At 45.4% G+C, this 15475-nt stretch overlaps 1 protein-coding gene across 4 annotated transcripts in view; it reads left to right on the top strand.

Annotated features, from left to right (window-relative positions):
* GNAS (GNAS complex locus) overlaps positions 1-15475 on the top strand; it is a 163910-nt gene that overhangs the window by 56241 nt on the left and 92194 nt on the right. For 2 of the 4 annotated variants that reach the window (XM_059827372.1, XM_059827374.1), the window contains exons 1-2: positions 5125-5301; positions 9276-9348. In XM_059827372.1, coding sequence (XP_059683355.1) covers positions 5163-5301; positions 9276-9348 — 212 coding nt within the window. In that variant the 5' untranslated portion in view covers positions 5125-5162. Of the gene's footprint in view, positions 1-5124; positions 5302-9275; positions 9349-15475 lie in introns of those variants that run through there. The other 2 variants (XM_059827373.1, XM_059827371.1) reach the window with 2 other exon arrangements.

Raw genomic sequence — 15475 nt, 5'->3', positions numbered from 1 at the left:
CAAAGAGTAACTGGAGTGAATTCAGAGCCTAACTCTGATCGATTGAGCGTAAAGCCGATGCAACATCAGAATTGTAAGCAGAAAGTTTTTATCCATTCAGTTAGAAAGAGAAAAGAACGGAATGACATGAAGTATGTGTCTCAGAAGCATTTTTTCAACAGGCTCAAAGTCTGCTCTGTTAAGAAAATAGTAATTCCAAGAACAACTCTGGTATCTACGTTTTCCAGCCAACGTTTGTGAATTTTTCAACAGTATTTCCTTGTCTCTTACCTATACAAGTGTGAATACTCTCATACACAGTAAGGGAGACTACCACAAGGAAAATGCATTAAAATATATGCAATGGTCTGTCAAATATAAAGTAAATATATTAAAATAGGGAAAGGATAGTACTTTTCTTGAGGTCCTTTTGAGTGATTATACCAATAGGTATTATACATAAATCTTAAAAGGACATAAGTTTATGTGTATAGGGTGGGGGAAGCTTAAGGGACATGTACTTTTCAACAAGTTCTCTCTCACTTGTACCGTTATTGATAGTCTACCTCTACTTTATATCTAAATCTTTCTAACCACTTGTAAATCAAGCTGATATAGTTGTCCTAGCTGGGAAGAGTAAAGTCCACATAAATTACGTACTTCAATAGGACTACTCAGCTGAGTAGAGTACATGCTTATTTACAGGATCGGGCCATTGTTACAACTCTACCCGAGTCGCAGACACCAAACAGCAGATTTTGGGGCAAAAGCTGTGGTGGGAAAACGGAGAAAAGGATTGCAATGAAATTCCTCTTTCCAAAAAAAAAAAAGAAAATTAAGAGATCTGATGACTTTCGTTAGAATGTAATAGAAGTTAGGCCAATGGGACTAAAAAGCCATTAACTAAAGTTATCAAGTGGAATGAAATGGATTATAGATACATAAAACTCCCCTATACACGTCCCCCACAAATATTCCATTGAAATATTATTAACTTTGAATTATCCTGCTTCCTCTCCTTGTGTTACTGGTTTGAGAAGTGAAACAGCAGAGTATTGTTTCACACTGCCAAACCCCCTGTTCTTTTTGGGAAATCCTTAAGCTAAGATGTATGTTGGTATCTCAGAGTCTTTACTTTAGACTGAAAAAAAACGCAACAGAATCTGAGGCTGTTGGCTGTTATATTCAGACACAGAAAGAATATCAATGAATTTTAATTTCATCTGTAAGTGTGCAATGCTCACAATCTTCTGTGTGTAAACTCTTACCTCCCATTAATTTAAATAGTACAAGATTGACTCAATAGACATCAAGTCTTCTAATGTCTTCTACAGCCACTTCCACATTCACGTTACCTTGCATTTTTGGAAAATATTTCTGCTTAACATGCAGCAGTGTCCTTTAACACCGTCTTGTGAGTATTTTCAAGCCTCAAATAGTGAGACTTTTATCACAGAGGCACTATGCCCATACATATAGTTATTCCATCTTTGCATTTATTTATTCCTGAGACTGCAGGTTCTTCAGAAGTGAGCTTTACTTCTACGGTGAGTTAGGGGTCAGATTTTGCCTGCGCTTACCCTTCTGATGGCAGGAGTCTCGTGAAACTCAAGTTCATGGATTTATACCAGATGGAAGCTAATGCAACTAGTTCCAGTAAGAAACACGATTTACTCTAAAGACACATCAGCAGCATTATGGTATTTAAACAAATAAAAAAGAGTGAGAACAGCTAATGTGTTGGTATGCTCGCTCTCCAAACGATCCTCTCCTAATCAGGACAGCACTAGAAAAAAATCATGGCAAGTCAGTGGGTTTGTCGGTTGGTGCCTTGTCTTGTGTCTTGTCACATTTTAGAAAGACAAAAACGGCTGTAATTGCTAATAAGTTTAATTTTTAATTGCTGGGAGTTTTCTTTTTGTTTTCTGTAGCTTTTGACACTTTCACACTTTAATAACACTTGTAATGCAAGGAGCTATTTCTTAATTCTGTCGTGAGTAACTGGGAGTTTTGTGAATCAGCTTAGTGTGTTTTCCCGTTTCAACTGCCTCATGCTTTGTTCAGCCTAAAGAGGCAGAGGCACAGGGTGTACACACCAGGAGGGCAGCAATCCCCGTGCCCCAGCGTGGTGGCTGACGGCTGTTGGAGTTTACCCTCACCCAGCTCGTCCCAGTTCGCGTTTGGGACAGGGATGGGCGTGCGCCGCTGGACAACAGCGTTAGACAGCAATGACTCCCTTGTCAGCGATGCTTTGGCATATTTGCGACACCCCCATCCCTTCGCTAACACTGCTCACCATTCACCAAGATTTTAGCCTTTTGAGTATCATCTCCAGCAATAATTTTTATCTCGTTTGGGTAGTCCTTTGTGTTTGGAGCCTGAGATGGGCTCCCTTCCCCCCAGCTGGGACCGGGAGGGAAGCAAAGCCCGGAGGCTGGGGCAGATTTCCCCTGCTGCGTGAGGTGGCAGATACTGGCATTTCTGCGTTCTCTTCATACCTGCGACCGTAAAAAGGCTATGAGGTTTTCTAATTTTCAGTCTGAATTCTGCTTTATTGAGTCCTTTATGACTTGTAGACGCCACAGTTAAAATGTATTTGAATAATGTATATTACATGGAAACAATACATATAAAAAAAAGACCTATAAAAGATACAAGGAATTATTATCATCTTTGCTTCAGATGAATCTGGTCATTGCTGAGCCAAGTCTCTCTAAGACCTTTTAAAACTGCCTTGGCCTAAAACAACACCTGGAGAAGTCAGCGAGAGCCCCTCCGCTGACTCCAAAGCTCTGAGGCTTTGTGTACCCCAAAGTTGTGGCGTTTAAAAATAGACTGAAAGTGCCAGTAACTCCTCAAGGACCAAGATTTGGTGGTGGTGTTCCCCGTTTCTCCTCAGGTCCACCCCTCTTTTAGCAAGGGCAGCTGAACAGATGTATCTGATGACACTGACTGTGACCCGCTAGTTGTTTGCTCTATTCACATAATTATTTTACTGTAGGTGGTTCTAAATATAGTAACTGGATGACGTAAGAAGGTGTGTTCATGGGAATAGTGTTGTAATTTAATTTTGCAAATGAGGATAAATAATTTATATAGTAAAGTATAGTATAGTATACTTTACTATAGTATAGTAAAGGGCGTTTCACTAATCTCAGGGGGGGTAGAGAAAAAATACCGGTGTGTTTTAGGGAACCAGGTTTTAGAAAGAGCAAAGCGCCAATCTTTGTTTTCCAGACGTAGCTGATAAGCTCGTGCCCGAAAACTACTGCGGCATTTATATAACGAGGTTTCAAAAAAATATTTTAGAGAACAAAATGGAGCTAGATAGCTGGCAAGACCACACGTAGAAGCAACTGCACGCATCCAGTGGTACTCCCCCGGTCCAGCCAGCGTAACTGGGTGGCTGGTGTCCCTCCCTCCCTCCCAGCCGCGTCCCGGGCCGCAGCCCTGAAGCGGGCACCGCGCGGGCCCGCCCGACCCCGGCGCCCCGTGGGCCGCGCCCGCGGAGTGGGAGGGAGCTGCCCAGCGCCCGGGGGATGCGTCTGCCCGGGGGATGCGTCTGCCCGGGGGATGCGTCTGCCCGGCGGCGCCCGCCCCGGTGAAAACCAATTCATGCGCATCGGCGTCTGTAGCTCGTTCGGCAGGTGACGAGGCGGATGCTCGAGGTTCATCAGTTGAGAAAAGGTGTCATACGTGCATGCGTAAGTAGTCGGTGCCGTAACTTCTGCGGTGGTTATTTTCAAGTGCAGTGTAAAGGGCCCCCGGGGCACGACTCCGTTAAAACTCACTCAGGATTCTATGAACTTAACCCCCAACTCCTGCAAATGTTCTCTCGGCTGCTTTCACCCCGAAAAGCCCTTCCTAAAGGCCACTCGCCATCAGAGCGACCGCGCTCCCCCCGCGGCTGACCGCCCGAGGCTGCCGTCACTTCCAGCAGCGTCCAGGACTCCGGAGCCACCCCCGGGCTCCCTGCGCGGCGGCGGCCGCCGGAGCGGCGCGGGCCCGGGCCCGGGCAGGCTGCGCCACCGCGGGGCGGGAGCGGCGGGGCCGGTTCGAAGAGGGCGCCGGCGGCGGCGCGGGCTGACGCGGGCTGTCATGTGAGCGGCCCCGCTCCCAGGGTTCAGTGTGGGCCCGCTTGCCCCACCCCGCCGCTCTGCCGCCTCGGTGCGGCTCAATAGGGGGAAGGAAAAAAAAGGGGGGGGAGATATGCGGGAGAGAGCAGGAAAAATAAGACGGGGAAAAATCCTCCCGTGAGGGACAGGCTTTGCGCGGGGGGAGAGAACAAACGGGCTGCCTTTTTTTTTTTTTTTCCTCCCCCCCGCTCGCTGGAGAAGCCGAGAGGATTCAGCCGCCTGGAAACCTAATGTGAAAAAGCAGCAGCAAGGAGAGAAAAAAAAAAAAAAAAAAAGAAAGGAAAAAAAAAGGGGGGGGCTTGTTTTGGACCCCCCCGCCCCAGTGAGGGAGGAAGGACCCGCGGCGGCCGGAGGGCGAGGAGCTGCGGCGCCCGGCGAGGGAAGGGGACCCGACCTCCGCCGAGAGCCGGGGCTGGCGTGACCCCCTGGGCGCTTCAGCCCGCCGGCGTGGGGGGAGAGGCGAGGAAGAGACGTTTCCCGATCCTCCCGGCCGAGGATTTGGGGAGGTTTCCGCGCCTGGAGCCCGTGCCTTTGGATCTAAAGAGGATTATTTTTTTTGGGGGTGGCACTGAAGCTGGATTTGTTCCTGTGAGTGCCGCGCGGGGGGGGGGGGGGTGGGGGGGGCATTTCTGTTCCCTCTAGAGGAGCCGTCGGCCCGGCCGGGGGCGCGGAGATCCCCGCGGATCGCTCCGCATCGGGCCCTGCCGCCACCCCCCTCCGGGGAAAGGTGCGCTGAGGGGATCGGCGCGGGGCTGAGCGGGGGGGCGGGGGAGGAGAAGCAGCTGCAGCTGCCGGGGAGGAGGCCCGGCGGAGCAGCAGCAAAGTCATCGCCATCGGCCCCCCCTTGGCTGGCTCCGGGCTCGGCTCTCTCCATGTCTCTGGCTCTGGGCAGCGGCAGCCACAGCAGCGAGTAGGGGGGGAGGAGGAGGAGGAGGAGGAAGAAGAAGGGAGCCCGGGAGAGTGCCTCCCTCCCTCCCTCCCTCCCCCCGGCAGCCCCGGCCGCCTCCCGTCCCCGCGCCCCGCGTCCCCTGCCTCCCCCTCCCCAAGATGGGCTGTTTAGGGAACAGCAAGACGGAGGATCAGCGCAACGAGGAGAAGGCGCAGCGGGAGGCCAACAAGAAGATCGAAAAGCAGCTGCAGAAGGACAAGCAGGTCTATAGGGCCACGCACCGGCTCCTCCTGCTGGGTAAGGGGGCCGCGGGCGGCGCGGCGCCGGGCAGCGGGCCGGGGGCCGGCGGCCGTCCCCTCCCCGCCGGGGGGAGGGCAGCGGGGAGGGCGGCCGCGGCCCCCTGCCCGGGCACGGGGAGGCCCGAGGGAGAGGTGGGGCCCGGCGGGAGCGGAGCCGCAGGGCCCACCCGCTCCGCGGGGCCGGGGAGGGGGGGCGGCCGGCGAGCCCACTCCCGCCGGGGCCGCGGGGATCCGCTGGCGCCCGGGGAGGTGGGCCCGGGGGCGCTGAGGAGACCGGTGCGGTCCGGAGGAGCCTGCGGGGCTCCTCGGCCTGGCGGCGGCGGGGCGGTCTCGGGCACCGCCCGGGGCTCCGCTGGAGGGGGGCCGGGGGCAGGCCCCGCAGGTACGGGGCTGCGGCTTGGGGCCGCTCTCCGCCCGCGGGGGCAGCGCCCGGCCGCCGGGGCAGAGGAGGGAGGCAGGCCGGGGCGGGGAGCGGGCCGCGGGGCCGAGCGTGAGGAGGTGGCCGGGGATGCCTGGCCGGCCGCCGGCGAGGGGCGCGGGAGCGTCGGGCCCGAGGGGGAACCTGGGAGATAAACAGGGCAGGGCGCTGACAGGGGCCGCGGGCCTGCCCCGGGCGTGCGGAGCAGCTGCCGCGGGGAAGGCCGGTCACCGCGGCCTGGCAGGAGCCGGGGGCCGGGCGGGGGAGGCGGCCGGGGCACGGCCGGCCCGGGGCGCGCCCCTCGCCGGGGGCTGGGGCAGGGGTGCCGAGGAACGTGCGGCCAGGCCGGGGAGAGGAGGAGGAAGAGGAAGGGAGGAAGTCGGGGAATCGTTTGGGGGAAACGGAGGGAGGATGTCGGTCCCGGAGGGAAGCGCGGCGGCCGGCGGTGGGGCTGAGGGAGCGCCGAGCCTGTGGCGGGGGGAGCAGCGCCAGGGCCGGGCTGGGAGCGGGCGGCTCGGCGGGTCTTGGGCACGTCCTCCGGCCCCCGGCAGGCTCGCTGGGCTCGCTTCTGTCGCACCATTAATTAAGGTATCGCGCGTTCGGAGGGAGGGGAACGTCTGTAGCTTGGTTTCAGGTATTATTTCAGCGGTTAATTCAGGTTACCTGCATATGTCATGTTTTTAAGGAGATGCGTTTAGAAATGCAGGTTACGGCTTCAAGGAAGTGGAAGGTCCGAAAATCGTTATTGGAGAGAACAAGAAAATGTTTGTCAGACGCATTATTTCGGAGTATTTTAAAGTAGTGTTTTAAAATAAGATGCAGTTACGAGATCCCGGTCGTTTTGGCCACGCCGAGGGATTGCTTGTGCACGTTATGCAGGGGTTTTAGCGTGGAGCAGAGGCTAGGCCTCGGTGAGCTGACTCAGTTCTGGTGTGAAAGAAGCGTAATTGGAAAAAAAAAAAAAAAATTTTTTTGAAGGTTGTGAATTTGGAAGTGTACTCTTACTGGTGAAGTCTTTTAAATACTAATTTGAAGAAAGAGGCTTGACGTAAACGGAGAGTGACTGGGACTACAGCAGCACCTGCAGCACTGAGGAGTATGCCAGGGCTCCAGCAGAAATCTTTTAACAGGATAATTTGTATTTCAGCTCTTGGGGAATGCCTTGGACTTCCAAATGTCAGGCTGAACATTACATAGAAACATAGAAGCCATTTGTCGTCAGATGGGTTACTTTCTTAAGAGGCGGAATTTCAGAAAACAGAAACATGATGGGCTTGCCTGGATTTTCTTTCTCTTTTCTTTAGTTTTGGTGGCTGAAAACATAGTTTAGATACTTGTAAATAAAAATTTACGGGTGTTTAGCGATGGCTGTAAGGTCATCTCTGTGTGTGTTTTAAAGTGATAGTTCAACTATTGCAGTTGTGAACACAGTAGCTGTTGTGAATTGTGGACAGTCTGTAACACAAACTCACTGGTAAAAAAGAAAAAACCTCACATCCCTATTATTATGTTACCTGTATAAGACATATGAAATAAAACCCCAGGTACTTTGAAAGTATTCTTAGTATTTTCACATCATATTCAAATAACAACAAAGAAGAGCTGCTAAATATTCTAACGGGTTTATACTGTTCTCTGTAGGCCCCACTGCTGTACACATGCTTGCCCCTTCTGCCACCAGCAGTCTCACTGAAATTAATGGAACTCTCCTTGGTGGTGAAGTTAAATGTATGCGTAATTGTTGGGAAGAATAGGGCCTTAATGAGTGGCCAAAGAGAGGAGTAGGCTTAATCAGAAGTTTAGATGTAGTACTTCATTTTGGTTCACTGGTGGTGTAGCTGATCCAGAGAAACCGGGTATGTCAATACCCAACTGTATGCATTTATAGCAAAAGCAACAACTGTCTCCCCCTGTTCTTGCCCTAAGTGAAGTAAAGATTTTGGCTCACAATGCTTATAAGATGTGATTTAGAGTTACAGCTGAAATTTTGGTATTAATTATTCCAAATGGAAATACGACTATAGCATACACTGCTGTTCCTGAGTAATTCTTAATTGTGAAGAGGACCCAGTCTCTATCTTAACCCGAGTTACTCATTCTTGATTAGTTTTGCCACCTGTTCTTACTGCATGCTGCACTATGCCTGAAGAGACAGAGTTTGTATATTATAAAATAGTAGTTTAGGGGAGAAATGGTGCTTGCATGAAGAGTTGTAGATAAAAACTGCTCTCTAAATGCTTACAAAACATCAGTGAGCAAGGAGAGGAAAAAGGAGTAAGGCTGTGTTAATAAGGTGGCAAAACATGCAAGCAGGTTTTATGGAGAGAAGAGCAGGACTATTAGGAATTCATGAGGGAGAAGGAAAGGAAGGGAGAAAGCAGAGAGGAATGCGTCTGTCAGAAAATGAACTTTGAAATATATCTGCTAAAATACAGTTTTGAACATGAGGCTCAAAATGGAGGCTTGTGCTGTCAGCGTGTGCTAGCAGAGGCCTGGCATCCTATAAATACAAACTGTACCTCTGTGCCCATTCTGCCACAGACATATGTTTTCTGTTGTTGAGACATAGGCTAATGAGATGAATAAACAAGTAGCCAGGAGATGCGAAGGGAAATCTTTCTAAATTCTGTCAGGTTATGATACTACTTTTGCAAAAATACGTTTGCTTTGTATAGAAAGCTACCGATGTGACTGCATGGAACAGCTCAATTAAATGCTGCTGTTGTAGTCTTTTTAGCGTGCAAGGGAAAACGGGTACTGTAGGCAGATGGGTTGCCCTGTGCACTGGCATCCGTGCAGCACAGCAGAAATAGCATACATCTACTTATGGAAACTGGAGTAAAGTGGAGTGGGTTTTTTGTACTGCAGGTACATAAGGGAATCAGAGGAGAGCTGTGGGGGGGCTATTTGGAGCATGCAGCCACAAAAGGTGGTCTTTGCATCTCGTTGCATATGTGATTGATTTGGAACGTGTAGAGAGGGTGGGAGGTTGCTTCCAAGACACAAATTAGAGAAGGAGGTTTCTGTAGCTTTGTGGGTGGAGGCTTAAAGGAGATGCCTTCCTTTTTCAGATGTGAGTATCCACGTATTTTATTTCTTGTGATTTAAGTTACGGTCTTTTGACTGGGTGATGATAACCACAGCCAAACTTAAAATATTTTAAGGATCTAACAAAAATGCTTCAGATTAGTACGGACTTCAGTCAGTCTTTCTCTCCGTCACATAGTAGTGACAAGGCAAGCAGATTTTGACATTCTCTATAAAACGTTGAGGTTGTCCTTTTTCCTTCCAAGCCCTGCAGTCTGCTTTTCATGTTGACACTGGAAAAATGGACAGTGAAGTGATCCAACATTCAGATCTGACACATGACTGGAGCTGGGCATTTATTTTTAGCTACAACTGAAGTTTCCAGTGGCAATTATTTCTTTTTCTTTCACTTTTTACTCTTGCACTGAGAAAACCAACTTTCTCGATTTTACCCTGAAGAAAAAATTCTAGTGTGTCCCTTCATCACTCATGCTTCCTTCTGAAATTAATTTACTTTCATTTTCTAGGTGCTGGTGAATCCGGTAAAAGCACAATAGTCAAACAGATGAGGATCTTGCATGTGAATGGATTTAATGCTGAGTAAGTGCATTTGTTTCTTCACTTTACAACCTACCTTACGTCTGTGTGCCACATAGTAGTCATTGCTGTTGTTTTATATTTTGGTATATTTTTTTTCTTGCTACTGTTTCATGATCTCTAGAATGTGGATGTGTATTTTTAGATGAGATTAATAGACATTAACTTGAAGAAGTCATGCACCAGTAATAAGTAAGAGCTAACGGTATAAAATTATTTGTATCAAGGTTCAGTATAGCTGATTTGATTAAGGCTTAAGTTTTGTGGTTTTGGGTTTTTTTTTTAACTGCAGTTTCTTTCACAACATGGCTGACACTGATTTATCTCTGCTATAGCACATTGATTCATACTGCTGTAGACATGCCTCCTGTTAGTGTACAAAATGAATGCAGTTTTCTTTATTTAGAGCAAGTAAGGCTTTTGTTTCTGTCTCCTCACAAAATGAGACTGTACTATGAATTTTGGGGGTAATAGGTCAGATTTTCTTCTCTCTTCTGTTGTGTTGGCTTGTCCAGAGGTTTGTGTTAAATTATGTTTCTAAAAGCTTTTCTTGTTCAGGCTTAAAATCTGTTCAATTATTTGGTAGTTGTGAGGAGGGGAATGGCATTAGGATAAGGAAAATGGAAATTATTATTTTGTCTGAGAAAGATTTGTGTTTGCTAACTTTTCATCTAACCTTGCTAGGCAGTAGGAAGAGATTCTTCTGCATGTTAGTTTACGCTTGCAAGCATCTGTGTGTGTTTCTGTATACCAAAACCTGCTAAATTAATTCTAATTGAATTAAGGTGTTGGAATTTCAGAGCTTATTCTCTGTGTTTAATTTCTTTAGATTATATTACTGGTTTTGTCTTTTTTGTTTTGAAACATAGTATTTTTTGTATTGGCATCCTCTAGCTTCTAGTAGTATCATGTATTTTGTGAATCTTGCCTTTTTGGGAAGGTTAAGCTTTCACTAGTCTTTCAGTAGTTAATTCTTTAGTAAGAATGTCTGAGCTAAAAGTTTAGCCAAGGAGCCTGGACAATACTTCTTCCTAATCCCCAAATGCTAGTTCAGGATAAGGTACACCATCTTTTGGAAGAAAGTTCAGACTGGTTAATAATAAATTACATTCTGTGCTATGTGTTTTTTAGCTCCTCTTTATAGGGAATATTTTCTTTAGCCAAGACAACTCTTTTTCATAAGTGCCCAGTCCTGCATCTTGTTACTGCTGAGTTGTGTCCGTTATTTTGGCTGCTCTTGTTACTAAAGACCTCTTAAAAGACTTGCATGACTTAAGATTTGCGTAAGTTGACTTTGATGTAGCAGCTCTCAACATTAGGTGCTAAGTAAAAAGTTCATCAATGGAAGTGGAAGTCAAGGATCCCTGGCATCTTTAAAAATATCAATCCATTTAACCATTAACAGTTCTTCTAAGTTTTCTAAGCATATAGATGCTCTTAAGGAGATGCTGCTGCTGTGTAATGCATGGTATATTACATGGGTAGATAACCTTCTCAACCCTGCAAGCTGCATACCCAATTTTGTGTGAAACTGGGAGCCCCAAGACCCATTATACAAAGCCTGTAGACCTGGGGAGGGACCGGGACACACTCTGGGATTTGCAACAGCAGTGTGTTCCTCGAGTATCTCACTTCTGTGTTGTAGGTTGGGGCTGAGCTGGATTCCAGGGCGACGTGGCAATTTTGGCCTCAGGAGCCTCTGCTGGCTTCTGCCTTCTCGTAGCAAGGGATTTGGATTACCTAGCAGCCCTATTCCAGCACAGCCCTGCTGCCAATCACATAGCGTACCCTGGTGTGGGAGCCACACTTGAATTGCTGGGGAGCTGCGTGCAGCTCAGGAACCATAGGTTGTCCACCCCATGGCATATTGTCTTGCAGTCAGTCCTTTGTGCTTGTCCTTTTGTGGGTGGTATGTATTGGAACATTCAGGTGCATAAAAATCAAATTAAAAAGTGGTATATATAAAATGTACAAGAAATAAGTTATAATGCATCTAGTTTTAGGTTTTTGTTGCCAAAAATAATCAGTAGATCATAACATACACTTTACATGGGAGAGAAGGCTGGTTTTCAGTGTTTTGAAGTTCTTGCAAGTTACACATTAGTCACAGAATAACAGAATCATTAAGGTTGGAAAAGACCTGTAAGATCATGGAGTCCAACCATCAACCCAACACCACCATGCCCACTAAACCATGTCCCGCAGTGCTACGTCTACATGGTTTTTGAACACCTCCAGTGATGGTGACTCCACCACCTCCCTGGGCAGCCTGTTCCAATGCTTCACCACTCTGTCAGTAAAGAAATTTTTCCTAATATCCAGCCTGAACCTCCTCTGGCGTGACTTGAGGCCATTTCCTCTTGTCCTATCACTTGTCCTTAAATAACTTGCGTTTTCTTCAAAGTAACTAACTGCTCCCTACCTTATTGTGCTTTCCCTGCTATCCTTTTAGCCTGATTCATTCCCTTTCTGTCCTACTTACCTTGTGGAAAAATGATGTGAGATTCAGCTAATGAGAGAGATAGCATGGAGGTTTTTTGGAAGAGTAGGGAAAGTAAAGCATTACGTCTCTTAATGTTCTTATCAGTCGTTTTAGAATATAAACTTGTTTGCATACAACAGCACAGTTGATGTGATGAATAACAGCAGAGAGGTTGTGAAAACTGTAGTATGCCGGAGATGAAGAGACATTTTTTTAATGTTAGCGTCCATGTACGTAACAGTAGTTTTGAATTATTTCTGTTGATGCGGCTTGTTCATGTGGCTTGAAAGAAATCCAGTTTAAAGTCCTGTCTAAAACTTGTTTGCCTTTGATTTGGTTGCCCTGTGGTAACTGATGTTTGAAACAGAAGGAGGATACCTGTTATGAAAGGTGTCTAATGTGCTACGAACAATGGAATCAAAAGTTTTTCTTTAGTGTTACTCAAATACTCTTCTTAATTTCTGGTGGCTAAACAGGATATCCAGTGCTAAATGTACTAGCTTCCTTCAGTGAGTGTGGGGATTTTTTGTTTTGTTCTTAGGATTTTGCCCCTAAACAGATGAAGGGACAGTTGTCATGTGCATTTAGGTGAATTGGCATCACACAGAGTTGTAGCATTTAACAAGGTGAAATTTATGTAGTTCTACAAAACTAGAAGAATTTCCTCTGGGACTCCAGATCCTTGATCGCTTTAGCTAATTAATTATTTGAGGAACTGTATGGAATCAAGTGTTCCAGGTAATTAATATTCTTAATAGTTAACAATGCTAAGGTGAATTTGAAGGTGGTTAAAGTTCTAGCCAAGTTAACTACAGTAAAGACTGTTTAAAAAATTTCTAATGTTCTTTTTATAATCTATAGTTGAGTTAGAGAGAGATTTTTTTTGTTTTTGTTTTTTTGTTTTTTTGTTCCTATTGTGAAGGTGGCATGTGGGAAGTAACAGCGCTGTGGCATTGGTAAGCGGAGTAGAATATTGGAGAAGCAAGGCATGGTCTACAGCACAGGTTTTTCTGGATGGAGTTTTTGGAAGGGCTTAGCCTGCTTCCAGCTCTTGCAGGATGGCTTCTGATGTCTTCCTACAGCGGTTTCATAAGTAATGGGAGCGTGGCTTCCCCACAGTATTCTTGCAGTGTGCCTCATCTTTTAACATAGAAGAGTTGAATTTGAAGCATAGTGAAGACTCCATATCAACCAAATTTTTTACTCTTTGCATTACTGCCAACAACAGAGCCTCTTGTGATGTAGAAAGGGTTTAAATTTGGCTTGTAATAGCAGGAAGCCTGTGACTTCCCTTCCTTTCCTTCCCTCCCTCCTCAACACTTCAACTGTCTTTTTATGAGGCTATTCCAGAGGAGTAGGTCTCCGCTGTTACATACTGCTCACATACTTTTGTGAGCATCCACTGATAAAGTGGAGCTAAATCCTTCTCTTTTTGATTGTGCAGAAGTTCAGATGCCAATCTTTATGAACCAGAAAGGATTAAAAATGGGAAAGGGAGGACTGGAGGAGTAAGGAATATAGTTGGAAGATTTAATGCAAATGTATAGTTCAGGTTGAAGAGGAAAAAAAACTTCCCTGTGTTATCTTGAGGCTGGGGTTCTTTGATTCTAAGATGATGGCCTTTCACTAACTTTTGTTTTGGTTTTTTTTTTTTAGTTGTCTCTTCCCTCTGTGATCACTGTGGGTTTGGCTGATAGACTCTAAGGAGAGGGTCATTGTCATGCGTGATTTTTAGAAAGTGGGAAGTTGGCAAGGTCGATAGACAATTTTGAAGTGTCATGGGAAAAACTGGGACAAGCAGAAATACTTAGATAGAAATAAATTGTTGAAATATGACTTACGGAATCCACTACAAAGATTGACAAATAAGGGGAATGTGCCTTTGTGATTACTAAGTTTGGTTAGTATTTATGATTCAGGAAGTCTTGAGGTTATAGGGAATTTCACATAACACTTCCCAGCCTCAGTTTCCCAAATGACGTTGTATAATGATGACTTTATTTCTTAAACTGGTATGTTGAAGTGTTGAATAGGAGTTTGTGTATTTATCAAATCTGTTAATGATGATGGCAGAAGCAGAACTGAATAGCTTTATTTTCAAGACTTAGATGACAAATATATCTGCATTTCTGTTGTACTTTTAAAAATTATTTTCTCTTAGTGAGGAAGTTAAGAAAGCCAAGTCACCCTCTTAACGGTTTGGAACTTTCTCTCACCTGGATTTAGTAGTTTGTGAGGAAGGAATAGTAGTCATTGATGCTTTCTAATCTTTTTTTATACATCTCGTTCACCAAAAGTTGAACTGCAGTACCACCATTATTTCCCATAAACCAGTAAATGAAGTTATCTAGTCACGTTGGTCAGTGTTAAAATCTGTTTTGTGACTGAAATTACTTCTGCCTTGGTAACTTTACTCTTCTTCTATCTGATACTGTGTTTTGTTTTCTTACTTTGGTCTTTTTGTGTGTGTGATTTTTATGGAAGGGAAGTTAATGTTATGAGTGAGGAAAAAGTATAATATTTATAACTAAGTCTTTTAAAATAATGAATTCCCTCCTAATGGCTAGTATTAGTTGTATACACAAATGTTATTGCTCTGTTTTTACAGTTCCTTTAGATTTGTGTACCAATGCCATGTTTTTCAGAATGGTCACATCAGTTGGTGTATGTGATTCCGCCTGCCCCCCCCTTTTTTTTTCCTTCTTTCTTTGCATCACAATGTATATGGGGAGGCTTCTGCAGATTTGAGGCAGAGAGCATTTTTTTTTTCCTCAGCTCCTGTTCCAGGACACAGACGAGGTGTTACTGTGCTGGAAAATTTGTGTGTACATGTCTGTTCAAGACTATGAAAAGTTCCATTCCAGCTGAACAACTAGTTAATGGGTTTTGATCAAAATTTGTGCCATAGAACATAAAGTGAAGGTGTGGGCGGAGAGGGGAGCAGGGATAGGTATTTCAATCTATTCTAGGTCTTGTCCTAAGAACTGACACAGTTGTGTAATTGAGTTTTGTCAAAAGACAAGAATATACAAACAGCGAATAAATACTATGATTAAGAACTGAATACTGCATATAGCTGGTAAAAGTTGATGCAAAATGTTTATGCACGTTAAATATAACTTCCATCAACTTGAAAGAAATGGGAGGTAATATCTGGTGATGTTAAACAACCTAAGCAAACAAGAAATTCCTTCATTGTTAGGGTGTTTAATGCTGTGTTTATGTGCTTGAAATTATCTTTTCTTTGGAAATACTTTTATTTCTACAAAGGGGAAAATTCCATTCTGTGAAAGAGTAAGCCTGAACTCAGCGAAGCAGCATTAGTATTTCGTTATGTTATAAAGAAAAAAGGCAAAAAAAGTTTCTCGTTTTTGGCTTTTTCAAGTTTCTTGGGGTATCTTACCCTAAGATATGAGACATTCTCCATTAGGAACGTGTGCAAATGTTTAGCACTTAAATCTGCTACTCAGGTGTTATTTTAAATACTGTAAGATGAATTTTCAGAAAATTCTGATTATTTATAACAGCTACACCGGGCCTTATTTGGCAAAGAGTATTAACATATTGTGATGTTGAATATTCTAACAGTCAATGGAGAAACTCCTTTACCTTGCTCAGAGGCATTCTGAAATCAAGCCATTGAAATAC

The sequence above is a fragment of the Gavia stellata genome, chromosome 20 (genome assembly GCF_030936135.1).
Source record: "Gavia stellata isolate bGavSte3 chromosome 20, bGavSte3.hap2, whole genome shotgun sequence".
Classification (NCBI taxonomy): Eukaryota; Metazoa; Chordata; class Aves; order Gaviiformes; family Gaviidae; genus Gavia; species Gavia stellata.
The sequence above is the reverse complement of the archived record's forward strand: the minus strand, read 5'-3'. Positions and strand labels throughout refer to the sequence as shown.